This window comes from Mesocricetus auratus, unplaced genomic scaffold (genome assembly GCF_017639785.1).
Source record: "Mesocricetus auratus isolate SY011 unplaced genomic scaffold, BCM_Maur_2.0 Super-Scaffold_100691, whole genome shotgun sequence".
In the NCBI taxonomy this organism is placed as follows: domain Eukaryota; kingdom Metazoa; phylum Chordata; class Mammalia; order Rodentia; family Cricetidae; genus Mesocricetus; species Mesocricetus auratus.
Genome location: NW_024429267.1, coordinates 2802670 through 2819837, shown reverse-complemented (window position 1 = coordinate 2819837; position 17168 = coordinate 2802670). Strand labels below are relative to the sequence as shown.

Below are 17168 nucleotides of genomic sequence, written 5' to 3'. Positions count from 1 at the left end.
TTAAGCTCGTTGCTAGCATTGGATCTTCTGCTTTAAGTGTCTAAATATATTTACAGTTCTGACAGATTGTTAAATTGCCCACCATCTTCCCTGTTCCTATATTGACAGGCACTAGGTATTACCCCATTTAGTTTTTGCCAGGATGATTAATGAAGAACAGTTTCATTTGGTTTTTATGTGTGCTCCTTTAACACAGTGTTTGTTTCCTTTGTGCTTGGGCTGTGGTCATTTTAGTGCTTATTAGAAAGTCTGTGGAAGCTTAAAATGAGTTTTCTTTCTCACTTGGTAATTAATTTTTTGAAAACAGTTATCAGAACTTTAAATTTTAAAAGTACATTTATTTTGCATGCTTGTGTGTGTATGAGTGTGTGTGTGTGTGTGTATGTGTGTGGTGTCGATTTTAAACTACTTTCAGAAGTCAGTAATCTATCTCTGCCATGAGCTCATGTCATCAGGAGCTGGTTCAAAATTTATAGTTTTATCAAATTTAGTAAACTGAATTTTGTATCCTGCCTGTCAGTCTGTCTTCATTCCACAATCAGAACATTTTTTTAAATTTGTACTTTCTTTGTTTGAAATACACAAGCTTTTATGGCTTTTCTTTCCTCCTTTTTTTAGTTTAAACTTTTAAGAGACTTTAAAATTGTTATGTGTAGGTGTGTGTGCCTGTGTGAATTATATTTGCCATATATATATATATATATTATATATATATATATGTGCCCAAGGAGGCCAGAAGAGGGTTGTGAATCCCCTGGGCCTGGAGTTGCAGGAGGTTGTGAGCCATTCGGTGTGGGTGCTGGAAGTCATACCCAGCCTCTCCACAAGAGCAGCGAGCACTCTTGACTGCAGAGCCATCTCTCCAGCTCTTTGACTTAAATTTTAATCTACCAGGAATTTACACAAGTATTCTGCTGACCAAGGAAGTATTTTCCATAGATTTGAATTATAAAGTAAATTCCTGTACCGTAGTTGGGTCTTCTCACTTCCTCCTCTGCTGTGCTGACCTGGAAGCACAGGCAGCTCTCAGGATTGTGACTTCTTCCTACTGTGGCAGAAGGTACTTCTCTGCACAAGCCTCAGGATTTGTAAATTGGGGCAGTAATATTATCTAACTTGTACTGGAGATCCAATGAGACAGTTAAAATGCCTGGCAGACAAATGACCAGTGTTTTTAGATAGTCTAGAATCTCTTCATCTGTGTGTGTGTGTGAGGGATGCACAGCCTTTTCATTGTTGTATGCTTATTTTTCCACATGGGCATCAGTGCCATGTGTTAAAATGTAAACTTCCACATTGACTTACTCTGTGTGTGCGTCTAAGCACATGTGTCATACTGGGTGTGGCACCAGGAACTTGCAAGAGGAGTTGTTTCTCTTCACCATGTGAGCTTCAGGGATCCAACTCAGGTTGGCAGATTTACTAGCTGGCACCTTTCTTTACCTGGTGAGCCAAATATAGCAATGGCTCCTTAGAAGATTATTTTGTGGGGTTGGAGAGAAGGCCCTGTTACCATCTTAGGAGCATTTGCTATTCTTGCAGAGCACCTGTGTGGTTCCTAGCACCCACATGGTGGTTCACAAGCCTTAGTGCCTTTATTTTCAGATGATCCAAAGCCTGACCTCTGAGATTACCAGGCATGCCGGTGGTGCACATACATACACAGGTAACACTCATACACTTAAAAAAATACTTCTTTAGGAAAGGATCATTTTCTTTAGCACTGAGTCAGTGGTCATTTAGAAAGTTGGGTTTATAATTCTAAGCTTCCCCTCCATGACTCCTAGTAGTTGGTCTTAAACTCAGTATGTAGTGAGGATGGCCTGGAACTTTTACTTCCTCCTCCACCTCCCAAGTGCTGGGATAATAGGTATATGACACCACACCTGGCCAGTTCCTGTGCTGCTGTGGATCAAATCCAAATCTTCCTCCATGTTAGGCAAGCACCCAACTAACTGAGCCACATCTCCAGCCCTGTTTGTTTTTTATGTTCATTTTTAATTGTGTGTTTGCATGTGGGCATGTGTACATTAGTGCATGTGCCCATGGATAGCCGAAGAGTGTCAGATCCTCTGGAGCTGGAGTTACAGGTGCTTGTGAGTGCCTAGTGTGGATTCAGTCCTCCACAAGAGCAGCAAGTGCTCTTAACCTCTGAGCCATCTCTCTGGTGCTTCTCTGCTGTATTTGAGATAGGGCTGTTATATAGCTCAGGCTAGCCTAGAACTATAGCAGGAGTTCCCACAGAGTTTTGCAGCTGGTTTGATTCTGAGGGTTAGCACCTGGGCTTTGATCTGCCTTTTGTGACTGCTACCTTTCGTGTCTACTACCTTCTCTTTGAAGTGTACACATCTTATCTGAGTTTCCTAAAGGATCAAAGCCCATGCACAACTTGGTTGCAGAAGAACTCAGAAAACCAAGAGGTTCGTGGCCAAGAATTGCTTTGGCATTTGTCTCTTTGGGGAGCTTTAGATAAGAGGTTTTGGTATGTGGAAATTGACTTGCTAAGGTGTACATTGATGTAACACTAAAAAAACCTTTGTAAAGCTACAGTCAGTTCACCAGCAGCTGAGTCCCTGGGGCCGCAAAGGCTAAAAATCATCCTAGAGTGACCCTGTTTCTTCCACTGACCTGTGTGAACCAAATACTTGACACAACATAGAACTCTCCATTCTGCCCGTCTTCTAAGACACCATACCTAATGAGCCCCCACCCAAAGAAAGATCCATCTCTTTAGTTGAGTCATAAAAATGTCTTTATGTACAGAAGTTTTTAAAACTTGCTGCTTTTTAAGTTTTTACTTTTTCAGGAGCAGGTGAACTCAGGGTCTCATGCTTGTAGGCAGGGTTACCACTGGGTTATATATGTATTTCCAGCTTTCTCTTTACTTTTTATTTGCATGGCCTTACTAGGTTGCCCAGGCAGGCCTTAAACTTGGAATCCTCCTGCCTCGAGAGTAGCTGGAATAGCAGGTCTATGCCATTAGGCCCGGTCTTGTTCTCTCTCTCTCTCTCTCTCTCTCTCTCTCTCTCTCTCTCTCTCTCTCTCTCTCTCTCTCTCTCTCTCTCTCTCTCTCTCTCTCTCTCTCTCTTTCTCTCTCTCTCTCAGGCCTAACAAGTATATTCCATTTATTATATAATTGTATATACACACTTCCAAGTGTTAATATGTTAGAGGCCCAGATTTAGATTTGGGTAAATTTATAGAGATCTGAAAAGATCACTTAGTGCAACCCTTTCATTTCATGCTTGGACATTTCTGCTTAAGAGTAAACAGATTCAGAAAGGTAGAATTGAGAAAAAGGAGAGAGTATAAAGGCTGAAGGCTGAGGAGGTACAAGTGGGCATGATTCATTTGCCTTTTGGCCGTTTAGTTGGTCTGGGGACCTGATGGGATAGGAGTCCTGGGACTGTCTGCCTCTGAGTCCAGAGATTACGACTGGAGCAGTTTAACATCATAGTAGCACAGGTGTCAGTCTCCAAAAATATGCCAACCTGTTGATGTCAGGCAGTGAGATCTGACTGATGGTGTTGGAGAGAGGACATGCTGAGTCTGGTAACATACTTTTTTGTTTTGTTTTTCAAAACATTAAGAGTTTCTCCATGTAACAGCCCTGGCTGTCCTGGAACTCACAGATCTACCTGCCTTGCCTCCTGGGTGCTGGGATTAAAGGTGTGCGCCTCCACTCCCAGCTTGATAACATGGTTTTGAGTGTGGGTTTCTTCATTCTCTTTTCCCCAGTGACCTCATTCCTAAGGACAGCCACTGATATTTCTTTTGGAGGAAAATGGGCTTCTGAGTTCAGGGTTTAGTTTCACTGTTTTAGCTTTGGCCCTTGGTTTAGCCCATCTGAAGCTGGGGAGATGGCGTTCCTGGCTTGAGTCTTGATTTTTGCCGTCCTCTCTTGGCCTCCTTGGGCACCTATGTTCTCTCTCCCTCTCTCTCTCTCTCTCTCTCTCTCTCTCTCTCTCTCTCTCTCTCTCTCTCTCTCTCTCTCTCTCTCTCTCTCTCTCTCTCTTTCTCTCTGTCTCTGCCTCTCTCTCTCTCTCTGTCTCTGCCTCTCTCTCTCTCTCTGTCTCTGCCTCTCTCTCTCTCTTTCTCTCAGAAAAAAAATAACCCAAATTATTTCTAGTTGTTTGTTGGGGTTGTGAAAAGTGAATAGCACGAGAATAGAAAGGAGATGCTTTGGTTTGAGAGTGGCCTCTCTCTAAAAGAGAGACACAGTCAGTATGTGGGAGGGTTGACACTGAAGGCCCAGCCTGGAGGAACTGGGACGCTGTGAGGGAAGAGCACCTAGCCAAAGATGGGGTGGGTGGGTGATGGTGGGGGGCGGAAGTCCACCACTACCACGGTGCATAGATGTTCTGGTAAGTGAGGCCAGGTCGTCCTTGGGAGAAATGGCCACACAATGGATAAGACTGTTGGTTGTTTTTAAACGCCTTTTAGAAAATTTTCTTAAATATATTTCTGACAGTAAAGGTTGTACTGCACAGGGAAGCAGATGGCTTTGATGTGTCCATTTCCATTGCAACACAAGGGCTAAGGCATAAATTACTCTGCTGGGCACCCGGCATGCCCCTTGTCTTTGGGGCTTGTCCTGAGAGCTGGTGAGATACCTGTCTGCCTCTGAGGGTTAAGATTCTGAGGGGCCTTGCGTGGGCTTTGCTCAGTGCATGACAAAGAGGCCCCTCCACAGTGCTCCTACAGGAGCCCTTCTCCCACACATTAATGGGTGGGAGGTGTGTGTGCGTGTGCGTGTGTGTGTGCATGAGTGTGTGTGTGTGTGTTTGTGTGTGTGTGTAGGGGCTGATGCAAGGAAAAGAGGCTCCCCATCTCAGTGCATCTGTGCCAGGGACAAGCTGCAGCTGTAAGACAAGTGGGTATGGAGAACCATGGATTTATATCATCCACAGGCTCCCTGTGAGTTGCCTAGCAACCAAAGCAGCTGGAAGGAGCTGCAGGGGAAGCAGGCGGGCAGGACTGTGTGGGTGGTGGTCATTGCTGGAGAGCTCTGCTGCCTTCTGATGTTTGGAAGGTACCCAGCATCCTGACTCCCACCTGCCAATCTGGCACAGTCCTCGAATGTCGGCTGTCACCAGTGGCCTGCAGTTGTCACATTAAGCCACACAACTTTGGTTCATTCATGAAGAACCTTGGGAGTTTGTCTGGAGAAGGGGTGGCTGTGGCTTGGGAATCAAGTGCAGGGGTGACAGGAAAGTTATGCTGCCAGGCTGTGGAGTCCTGAAGCCACAGGTCCAGGTGGAGCGTGCACAGTGGACTTGTATTTGCCTGCTTCCCCTTGTGTTTCTTCAGAGATGGGCATGATAACAGAGCCCTAGCACCTTAGTGTTTGGGGCAGCAGAGTCCCTCCACAGAGCCTGGGTCTTGGAGCTGTCCCTTTAAGTCCTTAGGGATTGGTACTGGAGGCATCTCAACCTCTAGGAGAGAAGTTGCTGCAAACAAGGGCTTGAGGTCCATCCCACAGGGATCAGGCGTCATCTCTCCAGAGATGAGCTCAACACAAAGTCCACAGGTGTCTTCTTCGCTCCAGCTCTGTGGGGCTACAGGCCTGGGCCTGCACGCCTCTGGACCGGTGCCTGACCCCAATCAACTCGAAGGCTCCAATAGATCCTCATTCCAGCTCTTTAGGGACAGGGCCCAGTCCAGGCTCCCTCTTGCGCTTGGCACTTTTAAAGAAACCGAGCTGTGGGGCAGCAAAGGTAGACAGTTTCAGAGGTGGACAGACTAGGTGATGTTTGTGTCACCTCCTACTGTTCCTCCACTAGCCCCCTCAGGTTTGCTCCCTAAGAGGGCATTTCTAAACACCCTGCTCACTCTGAGTACCCCTGCTCCCAAATTCAGTGTGTGGACTGGAACCAGGTGGGTAGAGTCCTGGGCAGGGGATAAGAAGTCATGCTGTGTCACCAGCCCTAGTTAACACCCCTCTCTGGGGCCTCCCTCACTTTGTCTGTTGCAGGAGGAGTTCTTAACCGGGAGCTTCATAGTTGGAGGAAATTTTGTGCAGTTTTATTGTTTATTTATCTGTTTGTTTTCTGGTACAAGGAACCCCGCAGGCCTGCAACCTCTGTGGGCCCTGACTAGTGCCGTGGGAGCAGGCAAGTAGCTGGAGGAGGCTGGGCAGTGCTGGCTTCCAGAGATAGGACACTATAACAATAAGCACAGGGCCTAGAACCTTGAGATCAGACAGGAATACCGTCCCTGTCCCCACCTGCAGGAGCCTCACCTTCCACAGTGCCAGGACCAGCAGAGCCAGCAGCAAGAGGCCCCCCAGAGTGCTGCCCACGATGATCCAGATGGGGACCTGCCAGTCTTCTTGCTTGGAAATTTCAAATGTGACCTGCAAAGGGAGGGGGCCAGGGCCATACTGTCACAACTGCAGGGCTTAGGCAGCCCAGGGAAGGAGGTGGCCCCCTTGCAGAAGGGAGCTGCATCTGTTCTTGCCGTAGGGAGGGGCAGGTGATACAGCTGCTGGCCAAGGTCCCTGAACAGCCAGCTCTAACCAGTGGAAGTCTAACTGGGTGAACGATCTTTATGAACCACGCTCCTATTGGCGTTAGTTGGCTGCTCCCCCGATTCTTCTATATGCAAGCTACTCTTTGCTAGTCCTCCTGGCTACTCCTCATTTCCTGGTGTTGCTCTATTGCATGTGTGGTTTCTGAGCCCCAGGATCACTTGAGGAACTCAGGGTTATGTATAGGAAGCTTGGGAAGCTGTTCTAATTGTTTTCTCCTCCTTCCTTCCTTCCTTCCATCTTTTCTTTTTCTTTTTGAGGCAGGGTTAAACTGACCTTAAACTTGCCATGTAGCCAAGGATGACCTTGAACTACCTTTTAAAATATGTATATTTTAAAAATTGTTTTAAATTAAAATTACATTGCCCCGCCCCACCAGTTTAGGCCAGCATTTCTGAGATACAGCCAGTTGGGGGCAGCAGAGGCTTATGCCCAGCTGCTTGATTTTTCTCTAAGACTCATGTTGTTTAGAACAGTAGCAGTCTCCCAGAGTCTCATCTCTTTTTCTCTACCCTGCAGTCAAGGTCATCTAGGCTTATGTGGTTCTGTCTAGTTAAAAAGGAGCACGGAAACCTCTCACCCTCCACTTCCACTCACACCACACACCCATCGCTGCCTACGCTTCGTTAGAGCTGAGGTTCCAGGCCTGGGGAGGCAAAGGTGGGATGCTGGCCTAGGCTCTACCATGCCCAGGACAGCCTCATTGTGGGGCAGCCCATTAGGGAGCCACCCTTAGGGACATGGGTGTGGGTGTCTGGTCTCAGTGTCCTCTGTGTGAAACTCTGTGTGAGACACACAGGCTCCCTCTTAACCAGGTGTGTGCACGCGCACGTGCGCACTTAAGGTAGTCTCTCACTGGCCTGGAGCTAAGCTAGCTGGGGACCAAGCCCAAGGACCTGTCTTCACATCCCGAATGCTGGCATTGCAAATGATCACACCTGGCTTCTTTCTGTGGGTTTTGAGTGGGATTCTGGTATTCATGCTTGCACAGCAAGTACTTTACTGGCTGAGCCATCTCCCCAGCACCACCTTGGTGTCCCCCTCTTCTCACCTGGCGGCTGGGGTCCTCCTCTCGGAAGATGAAGGGACTGTGGAATTGCCTCTGCAAGGCCGCATTGACAGTGATCTTCATAGATCTGTACTTGAGCTGCACAAACAGGGCTTCCTCAGAGATGTCTCTGAGAGCTTTTGTTCCTTTCCCTCCCAGGCAGCCCCATGTGGGAGACTGCCCACAGCCACCTCTTCCTTTCCTTCCAGCCCTGCTGAAGGCGGCTAACTTACTGCTTTCAGAGATCTCAGCCACAGGTTCCCCGTCAGGTAGAAGCTGATTTCCTGGTTGGGGACCAGTCTCACATTGCAGATGATGGAGACCACGTCGGAGTTGCTGTGGTTCTGGAAGAGAGTTGTTGGGGCTGAGCAGGGGTCTGTGTTGACAGGTCTGGTGACCCAGAATGTGAGCAGGAGCTTGGGCCATCAGGCAAACCCAAGGCTGGACCAACTGGGAGAGGGAAGCAGATGGTAGGGGCAAGGATAGAGATGTATGTGGGAAGAGAAAGGACACCTGGGGACAAACCAAGGAGCTGTATTTGAAATTCCCTTCGAAGTTGTGCATAATGACCAGTGTCCCAGAAACAGAGTCTCCGTTCAACATTAAGGATTTGGTATTATCACTTTATAAGCAGGTTAAAAGATAGATGATACTGCAGCAGATTGCCATGATAGATACAGAAAAAGCACTGCAGGAAATCAAATTTCCTGATGCATACCTCCGGAGAGCATCTTAATCTCCTAATCAAGCAGTCCATCAGTCAGTCAATCAGTCAATCAAGCACTCTCTCCATATGTACGTACCCAGAGCTCGTATCATATTCAGGATCAAGACTATCCTGTCCACCCTGCTATCACTCCTATTTCCACTGCCCTGGTGATCAGAGCCAGAGTGATATGACAAGAAAAGCCATTTGTACGGATTGCATGGGAAAAGTAACAGACGAATGGAAAATCCAAACATCTTCATCTTGGAGCAATAGGACTTTATTTGAGTAAAGTTATTGTGGAGGTGGTCTTGTACTCTCCCAACTCTACCCAAGGTCAAATCATGGGTAAAGTGCTGCAGGCTTCAAAAGATTGTTCAGTGGTATTTGCAAGCCAGAATACTACCAAATCTGATGAGTTTGAACCCTGGGACCCACATGGTGGAAAGAGAAAAATGACTCCTGCAAGTTGTCTTCTGTCTTCCAATGGGTGCCATAGCACACACATACCCCCCGGATATGAAAGAATGGATGTGAAAAAAGTTGAGTACTTCTTGTAAGAAATGTGTTTGGAGCCGGGCGTTGGTGGCGCACGCCTTTAATCCCAGCACTCGGGAGGCAGAGGCAGGCGGATCTCTGTGAGTTCAAGGCCAGCCTTGTCTATAAGAGCTAGTTCCAGGACAGCCTTCAAAACCACAGAGAAACCCTGCCTCAAAAAACTAAAAAAAAAAAAAAAAAAAAAAAAAAAGAACAAAAAATGTGTTTGGATAAATAAGCAACAACCCACTGAGAAAAGCTACTGAGCACATCTAGGAATTCAGACAGCCCCCACCTGCCCGGTATTCATGATGTTTGTACTTTGCGCAGCTGATCCTCCTGCCCGTCCCTACCTGGTACCGGGACTACAGGTAGGTGCCATCACATCCTAGCACATGTGGTCTAGGGATTGAGTCCAGGCCTCCATGTATCACATTCAGCTTAGTAAATTATTTTGAAAAATAATTCACACTAGGTGTGGTGGCTCATGTCTTTAGTACCAGTATTTGGGAGATAGGAACAGGCAAATCTGTGAGTTCAAGGCCAGCCTGGTCTACATAGTGAGTACCAGGACAACCTGAGCTACAAAGTGAGACCCTGACTCCAGAAAAAAAAGTTTTTTACTAGCATATATTATTACACATTATACTGGGTTTCATCATGACCTTTACATATGTGCACATAACGTATTTGGATCATATTCACTCCACATTACCCTCTCTTGTGCTCTTAAGACTATTGCTAACTCCTTCCCAACTTCAGACCATTAAACCATTTTTAAATTACATTTTAAAGTGTATGTATATGTGTGTGTGTTCTGGGGATGGAACTCAGGCTTTCAGTTTGGCACAGTCCTTTATCCCTGGGCCATATCACTGAAGGCTACTCACTCCTCAATAACTCTTATTGATACACACTTGGTCAAGAGAGAAGCCCCTGGAACGGGGAGGCACGCTAGCTACACTCCTTGGCACCTAGTTTGGAGACACTCACCCGTTGTGGGGCACGGCTCAGGTCTTCCTCAGTTGGGGCACTCCGGTACTCTGTGCTGTTACCCCAGATGTTACAGGAAGTGTTGACCTGCATGGAGGGGGCATACACATATACACAATTCTGAACCTCACCCAAGCTCCCCTTTTCCTTCCTCCACCCTGAGATGCCCAGGGCCCTGGGAGCACCTAGATGGTGGGGGAGTTGTTTGGAATGTCTGTTTCCTTCTCTCTCTCCCCCAGGTTGGCCCCTGAGGAACACAGCTACCTGGTCGGTGAAGAATTCCCTCAGCATCAGCAGGCGGTTGCCACCCCTGGTGGCAATGGGCACAGTGATCTTCATCATCACCCCGTGGATAGGGAAAAAGCCCAGATTCTGCACCTGCAGCCAGAGGGGAGTCAGCACATGCGCATTTGAGGGATAGGGACAGAGAGCCTTCGGAGACCAGTTAGCCCTGAGGACAGGCCTCAGCAGGCCCTGGGTGTTAGCACCACGGAAGCAAGGCAGTACTGACAGAATGGGTTCTGGGCCTCTGGAGACCAAGGACCTCTCCTACCACAGAGTCCTCTTGGTCAGGGGGACTTGGTGGAGACTAAGTGGAGATGATGTGGTCACCGATTGGGGAGGATGCCAAACTGAATGTGTTGTCTACCTGGCAGGAACACATTCAGGGGACTTCAAGCTGGGTTTTGGGGGTCAAGAGACTGGTAGATGGCTCTGAGCTTCCCCTGGATCAGCTGTGTGGCCTTGAGCAAGACAAGCCATGTGGGTGTCTGTGTGCAGACGTTTTCAGCCATTAGCCTACTCCAGCCCTCACTAAGCTTCAGAGAATCCGACACTTGCATGCAGGGTGAGGAAACCCTGGGGCTGCTCAGTGACTCCCTGTCATTCTCCCTCCTCATTTAGTAAGATCAAGAGCCACCCTTCCCAGCTTCCCTTGCAGCTAAACACCATGTCATGGACGTAAGAGGTAACTGCTGGTGTGGGATGAAGCGTCTTCTTCTGTTTTGCTTTTTAGAGGCAGGGTTTCTCTGTGTAGCCCTGGCTGTCCTGGAACTCACTCTGTAGATCAGACTGGCCCTGAACTCACAGACATCTGCCTGCCTCTGTCTTCCGAATGCTGGGACTAAAGGTGTGCACCACCACCACCCGGCTCAAGGAAGCTTTTTAACAGGTAGGGACAGACACACTTCTCTCCTCTTCCCTGCAGGCTGGGCCTAAAATGTGATGGATGAAGCTGCAGCCACCTGGGCTGTTAGATGAAGCTGACCCTTTCATGTCTAGGATGCTGTTAGATTGCTCAATGACTGTGGAAAGCCATCAAGTGTAGGTGGGAAGGTTTTTCTTTTCTGGAGGAACGTAGGCCTTGGTGTGTTTAAAATGCTGTTCTTTTTATTTAAAATCTTTTTGGAATACCCTAAAAACTCCCCCCACGCTAGCCTGGATGTCTTTCAGATGAGGGCAAAGCCCAGAAAGGGAAAGTAATTTTCTACAAGCCGAATAGTGAGTTGGTGACAGAGCTAAGGCTGAGCCCCAGCATCCGCAATGATTCTAGATTCTTCCCTCCAGTTGTGGTGTGGGGTTCTCAGTTCTGCCGCCTCACTGGTCTCTCAGGTGCCCTCCAGCCTTACCTTGAAAACACAGTTGAAGGGAGGCCCAATGCCATCATATCTCTCCAGGGAACTGTTGGCCTTGACCTCGTAGTGGCTCAGACTGCTGCTCCTGCATAGACAAAGGAGAAACTGAGTGTGGGCAGAGTTAGTGCTGACCAGATGGAGAGCCCTGGAGGCAGGCAGGCATGTGCCCACTTCCTGGGACCTGTCTTTTATGGCCGCTAGGGCCTCTGTGTTGAGAAGGCTTCATAGGCTTAGTGGAAATGAGTGCTCAGGGCGGAGCAGCTGCCTGCCATGTGGGTGGGCATGAGCCTGAGAGTCCTGGGTTGGGCACCCTGGCATGGCCTCTCTGTCCATGGTAGAGCTTCTTTGCAACCTTGTCCCAGAGCGCCCCCTACCCCGTGTTTCTGTTATGCCCTCCTTTCTCTGTTGGTGGCTGGGGACTTCCCAGGGGGCAAGGCTGCTTCCTCAGCAGACTCCGCCTAGTACCCTCTAAGAGGGGAGGAAGATCAGGCAGTGTGGCTGGGGCCTGAGTTCCTTCTCAGTGACAAGTGATGTTGGGAATTGCTGGTGTAGTGGTAATAAGAACAGTTTGGCTCCCTCCCTCCCTCCCTCCCTCCCTCCCTCCTTCCCTCCTTTCCTCCCTCCCTCCCTTTCTTTTTTTGTTGGAGACAGTCTCATGTAGCACAGGATAAGATCACTGTAGTACACCCTGAACTTCTCATCCTCCTGTCTCTACCTCTGGCATGCTGAGATCTGAGTGCTGGGATTATGGGTTTATCTGGCTTTTACGGTGCTGTTGATGGAATGGGGGTTTATGAACACTTGGCCAGCACTCTACTAGCTGAGCCACAATCCCAGATTAGCTCCGTGTGTCTCTTCACTCCACTTTTGTACTGTATACTCCAGGCTAGCTATCCCTCAAGCTTCCCGATGATTCTCTGTCTCTGCCTCTAGGAATTGAGCTGGGGTTGCTGGGCTTATGCAACCCCAGCCAGCCATTTCACTGGCCCCACACAGGTTGACTTTAAAAGAGTTTTTCTTTTATTTTGAGTTCTGTGTACATATGTGTCTGTGTGGGGGTGAATGCGGTGTCTACAGAATTCAGAAGAGGTGTCAGATACTCAGGGACCAGAGTTACAAGGGTGGTTGGGAGCCATCTGATGTGGGTGCTGGGAGCTGAACCCCAGTCCTCTGGAAGCCATTGCTCCAGCCTGCTACCTTGACTTTGAAGAGCTCTGTGTGCTGGGGACCTACTCCTGCCTCCCTCCATGCTGTCCTCACGCCCCTCCCCTCCTCCTCCCCCAGGTGCATGTCTGACTCACCTGGTGAAGAGGACATCTGCTTCGTATTTGAGGTGGAAGCGAAGGAGGGCTGTGTTGTCATCTGTGGTGCTGTCTTGCTCATGACTGTCACTACAAGGGGGGGGGGCGGTGTGGGATCAGAGAGGACACTGGCACAGAGATTCTAGAAACTGAAGGGAGGATGTGCTGGCTTTTCAGGCCACTGGGTTGTGATAAGGCCATCAAGGGAAATGCCCAAAGAGAGTGTGATGGTTTGTATTGACAGCCAACCGAACTGGTGGTCCTGGCTGTGAGGGGTTGTTGTCTAGATTGGCTTAAGTGAGGCAGGAAGACCCACCCCGAATGTGGGCGGCACCATCCCCTGGGCTGGGCTTCTTATGGAATAGAAAGGAGAATTGGATCTGAGCACGGGATTCACCTCTCTCCTCCCCGGATGCAGATGGATGTACTGTGCACCAGCTGCCTGAAGCACTAGCCGCCATGCCTTCCCCTCCATGGTGGGCGTGTCCTCAAACTACCAACCCAAACAAACCCTCTTCCCTTTAGTTCCTTGTGTCAGGCATTTTGTTACAGTAACGAGAAAAGTAACTAAAACAGAGAGGTAACCAGGACTGGAGGGGCATCAGATGAGCGGCAGGACTAACTGTCCAGCTCCCAGATGTCTTATTAACACACTGTGTTGTTGGAAGTCCACACAACCAGCTAATTGTGAGGGGCTGCTGTGTGGACTGACTGATGGACCTGAAGGGGTTCTAACCACAGCTGCCTAAAGCTCTCTCTACAGGACAGCCATTGTCGCTTGTGGCTGAGCTGCAGCATAGTAGGTGTGCAGCTTCCCCAAGCCCTCCCCCACGCATCTGCTCAGCTTGGCTCGACAGTGGGCTACTGAGGGCATAGGCGAGCACAGGGTGAGGCAGGAGCTGCTGGGGGTGAGAGAGGGGTGGGCCTGACCTGCCAGCACCCAGCTGGATCTGAAGGTGGTGCAGGAACACAGACTTGCTGAACTCGAAGTCCAGACGGAAGGCCACCTGTGGAGAAGCGGGCCTGAGTGGGGAGCTCTGGGGGTGTGCTGGTTTGCACCTGCCTTTGACTACCCTCAGAACCTCACAGAGAATGATGGAGGAGAGATGGGGTTGTAGAATAATGGACTGGGGCCACCATGGGTACAAAGACAGCAGATTTCCATGGGGGTGTTCACCCCCCCTTTTTTTTGAGACGGAGTGTCATGTAACCCAGGTTGGCTTCAAACTTGCTATGTAGCCAAAGATGGACTTTAACTTCTAACTTCTGTCTCCACCTCATCAGTGCTGGGGTTACAGGCATACCCCAGGGCTTCATGCATGCTAGGCAAGCACTCTACCAACTGAGCTTCAGCCCCAGCAAGAAACTAAGAATCCCCCACAAGCCTCCCCTGCTCCCCAGGCCTCTGTCTGCTCCCTGATTTCTGGGTCCCAGTTCTTGTCCCTCCCTGCTGGGCCCCCAGGCTCCACCTTGGCCTTGGCCCTGAAGAAGGGGTAGCTGACGTTGCAGACTTTCTTGTGTAGCCGCCTCTCCTCGTTGACACACTCAATGCTGTTGTCTGAGTCATCCTGGGATGGGCAAGACAGTAATCAGGCAGGCTCCGGTCCCGGGTCTGGAGCTCACTACATGCTCACAGCCAGCCCCTCACCCCACCCCAGAGATCACCCCACCCCAGAGATCACCCCACCACTGGTCATGGGAATTGGGTGCCTGGAATGCCACTTTCTGACTATCTGAAACACAGAGGGCCCCTGAGACAGAGGCCAGGCATGAGGTGACCCAGGGGAGGGCCTTACTCAATGGCCAGGTTGGTAGATAGGTGTTCAGATGTATGCTGATTGTCCCCTTGTGTCTGGGGAACTGGTTAGCTGCAGGTGGAACTCTGAAGTCTAGACCTCACTCAGCCTGTGGACAGTGGCTAGGCTGGTATCGACACTTGGTCCACTTAAAGGTTGGAAGCCACTTCCCATGCTCGGACCTCCCTGCCTCCTGAAGCTCTGAGGCCCTCTGAGTGGCCATGCAGTGTGTGTGTGTGTGTAGATCCTGGAGCCACACAATTATATTGCCTGGTCTCCAGTGACTGTGTGTGGACAGTCCACGCTGAACACAGCATTCTTTTTCCCCCTGCTTCCTTGTGGACACAATAAGATCCCTGCCCTGTTATCCTGCCATGATGGACTGTATCCCCCAACCATGCTACCACTTCCTCCCAAAGATCCTATGTTGAACATGTATTTAGTGTTACCGTGAGGCTGGGAATTGTGAGGGAATGGTATACAGGCAGGCATGCAGAGTAAGCAGAGGGCCCAGGGATGAATGAACGGGGCATGCTAGAAGGGAGTGGTGATTAGGGGTGGGTGTCAGGGTATCGGGGTAAGAAAAAGCAGGTGGGAGCCTTGAATATGACCATAAGGTATCTAAGCTTTGTCGTGAAAGAGAGGGGAACAATGGGGGTCTGATCTTTGTGGGCATGTACACAATGGTAGTACATGCACGCATGCTTCCAGGTCGGGCCCGGATGGCAGCCTCGGGTATTCCTTCTGCAGTCTCAAAAGACTGGTCCCCAGCTCTGGGTGCATGCTGAAGTCCGAGGGAGCTCTCAAAGCTGCCTGTGTATAGACCACCCACTGAGGTCCCGCCGAGGAGGGACAGGACATAGCTGTCATACCACGCTTGCTCCTCTGCCTTCGTCCTTGGTCAGCAGCCAAGGTCTTACCTTCTGGATCAGGCTGGCAAACTGCAGGTTTTCTGACTGCGAGATGTTGAGGACAGTGCTGTAGGCATTCTCCCCTCTGTTCTCCAGCGTGGCCTCCACTGCCACCCGGCGGCGTGTACTCTCTATGATGAAGACAGTGGTGTCGAAGGACAGCGTGTAGGCGGAGCAGTCCTGTGCAGTCTTCCTTAGCACCCGCTGGCAGTACTCCCTGGGGAGAGAGGCCGCCGGCTATCAGGCAGGCAAGATGGGCGGGGCATGAGGGCTGGAGCTGAGCCTCAGGACTACACAGGGATACGGGAATGGAGCATGTGGCCAGCCTGTGCCTGTGGGAACAGCCACTGAGAGAAGGAGGTGGATGGTGGACCTGCAAAGAGCTCATGTGTCTAGCCTACCACCTGCACCAAGCCGCCCCCCCCCCTCCAGTCACAGGCTCTGCCTACTCTGAAGTCAACTCTCTCATTTGACCTCACTAGTCACGTATGTTCTTTTCACTTCACTTTTGGCTTTGGCTACCAGGAAGCGCAGTGCTAAATCTTGATGGCTTACCGAGACAGTATATTCCTTTATCCTTCTGTCCTGCTTGGACGTGCTATTTCTATTGGCTGTCTGCATCCTGGCATTTACATTTTATCTCATCACATAAAAGTTAACAAAAATTATTGTAAGGTTTGTTCTATAAGTTAAAAATGAGCTCATGAGCTGGACAGTGGTGGCCCATACCGTTGATCTCAGTACTTGGGAGGCAGAGGCAGGCCGATCTTTGTAAGTGCGAGGCCAGCCATTGGTCTGCAGAGTGGAGTTCCTAGACAGCCATGGCTACACAGAGAAACTGTCACAAAAAAGGTGTCCATGGGCATTGCACCTCAGTTTACCTTATGTGCTCGTCTGTTTCCTCCAGGAGACTGTGGGTACTGTGTTTGGCCATGTCATGTGGAGGGCAGAGGACAATTTGCGAGGGTTGGTTATCTTATTTTACCATGTAGGTCCCAGGGGTCAAACTCAGGTTATTTACCCAGAAGCAGATTTACCCACGGAGCCATCTCACCAGCACCCCTCAGAGAGACTGGAAAGCCCTGGTGGTCAGCTGGTGGACCCTATCTATTACCCAGGGTCAGGACTTAGAGGACAAGACTCAGAACCCTGGCTCATTTGTCTTTTCCTTCTATATTTTTGTTGTTGTTTGCTTGCTTGTTTTTAAATTTACTTATTTGATGTGCACGTGTATTTCTTCTGCACATATATTTACATATCACATGTGTGCCTGGTGCTCATGGAGGCCAGAAGATGGCATCATATACCCTGGAAGTGGCGTCACAGATGTTTGAACTGGGTCCTCTGAAAGAATAGCCAATGCTCTTAATCACTGAGCCATCTGTCCAGTCCTGTTTGTTTTTTGACAAGGTCTCTTCATTCTGGCTGGCTTGGAATTCACAGATAACTTCTTGTCTTTGCCTCTCAAATTCTGGGATTAAAGGTGTGTGCCACCACACCTGAGCTCCCCTTCCCACTCTCTGAGAGGGTCTCGGGTAGCCCAGGCTGACCTTGAACTTACTAAGTAGCCAAGAATGCCTTGGATTTCTGACCACTTCCCTGAGTGCTGTCACCATGTATGGACCACCACATTTACTTTATTCTATGCTTGGGCTTGAACCTACGGCTTTGTGCATGCTAGGCAAGGGCTCTATCCTCTCAGCTACATCCCTA

At 49.5% G+C, this 17168-nt stretch overlaps 1 protein-coding gene across 1 annotated transcript in view; it reads right to left on the bottom strand.

Moving 5' to 3' along the window:
• Positions 1-4422: 4422 nt before the first annotated feature.
• Itga11 (integrin subunit alpha 11) overlaps positions 4423-17168 on the bottom strand; it is a 95063-nt gene continuing 82317 nt past the window's right edge. Inside the window, exons 20-30 of the mRNA XM_005075577.4 lie at positions 15465-15672; positions 14218-14316; positions 13679-13755; positions 12749-12838; positions 11442-11532; positions 10078-10191; positions 9814-9900; positions 7811-7921; positions 7581-7676; positions 6242-6355; positions 4423-5701 (exon numbers count right to left, since the gene is read on the bottom strand). Of these exons, the coding sequence (XP_005075634.1) occupies positions 5630-5701; positions 6242-6355; positions 7581-7676; positions 7811-7921; positions 9814-9900; positions 10078-10191; positions 11442-11532; positions 12749-12838; positions 13679-13755; positions 14218-14316; positions 15465-15672 (1159 nt within the window). The 3' untranslated portion in view covers positions 4423-5629. The remainder of the gene's footprint in view (positions 5702-6241; positions 6356-7580; positions 7677-7810; positions 7922-9813; positions 9901-10077; positions 10192-11441; positions 11533-12748; positions 12839-13678; positions 13756-14217; positions 14317-15464; positions 15673-17168) is intronic.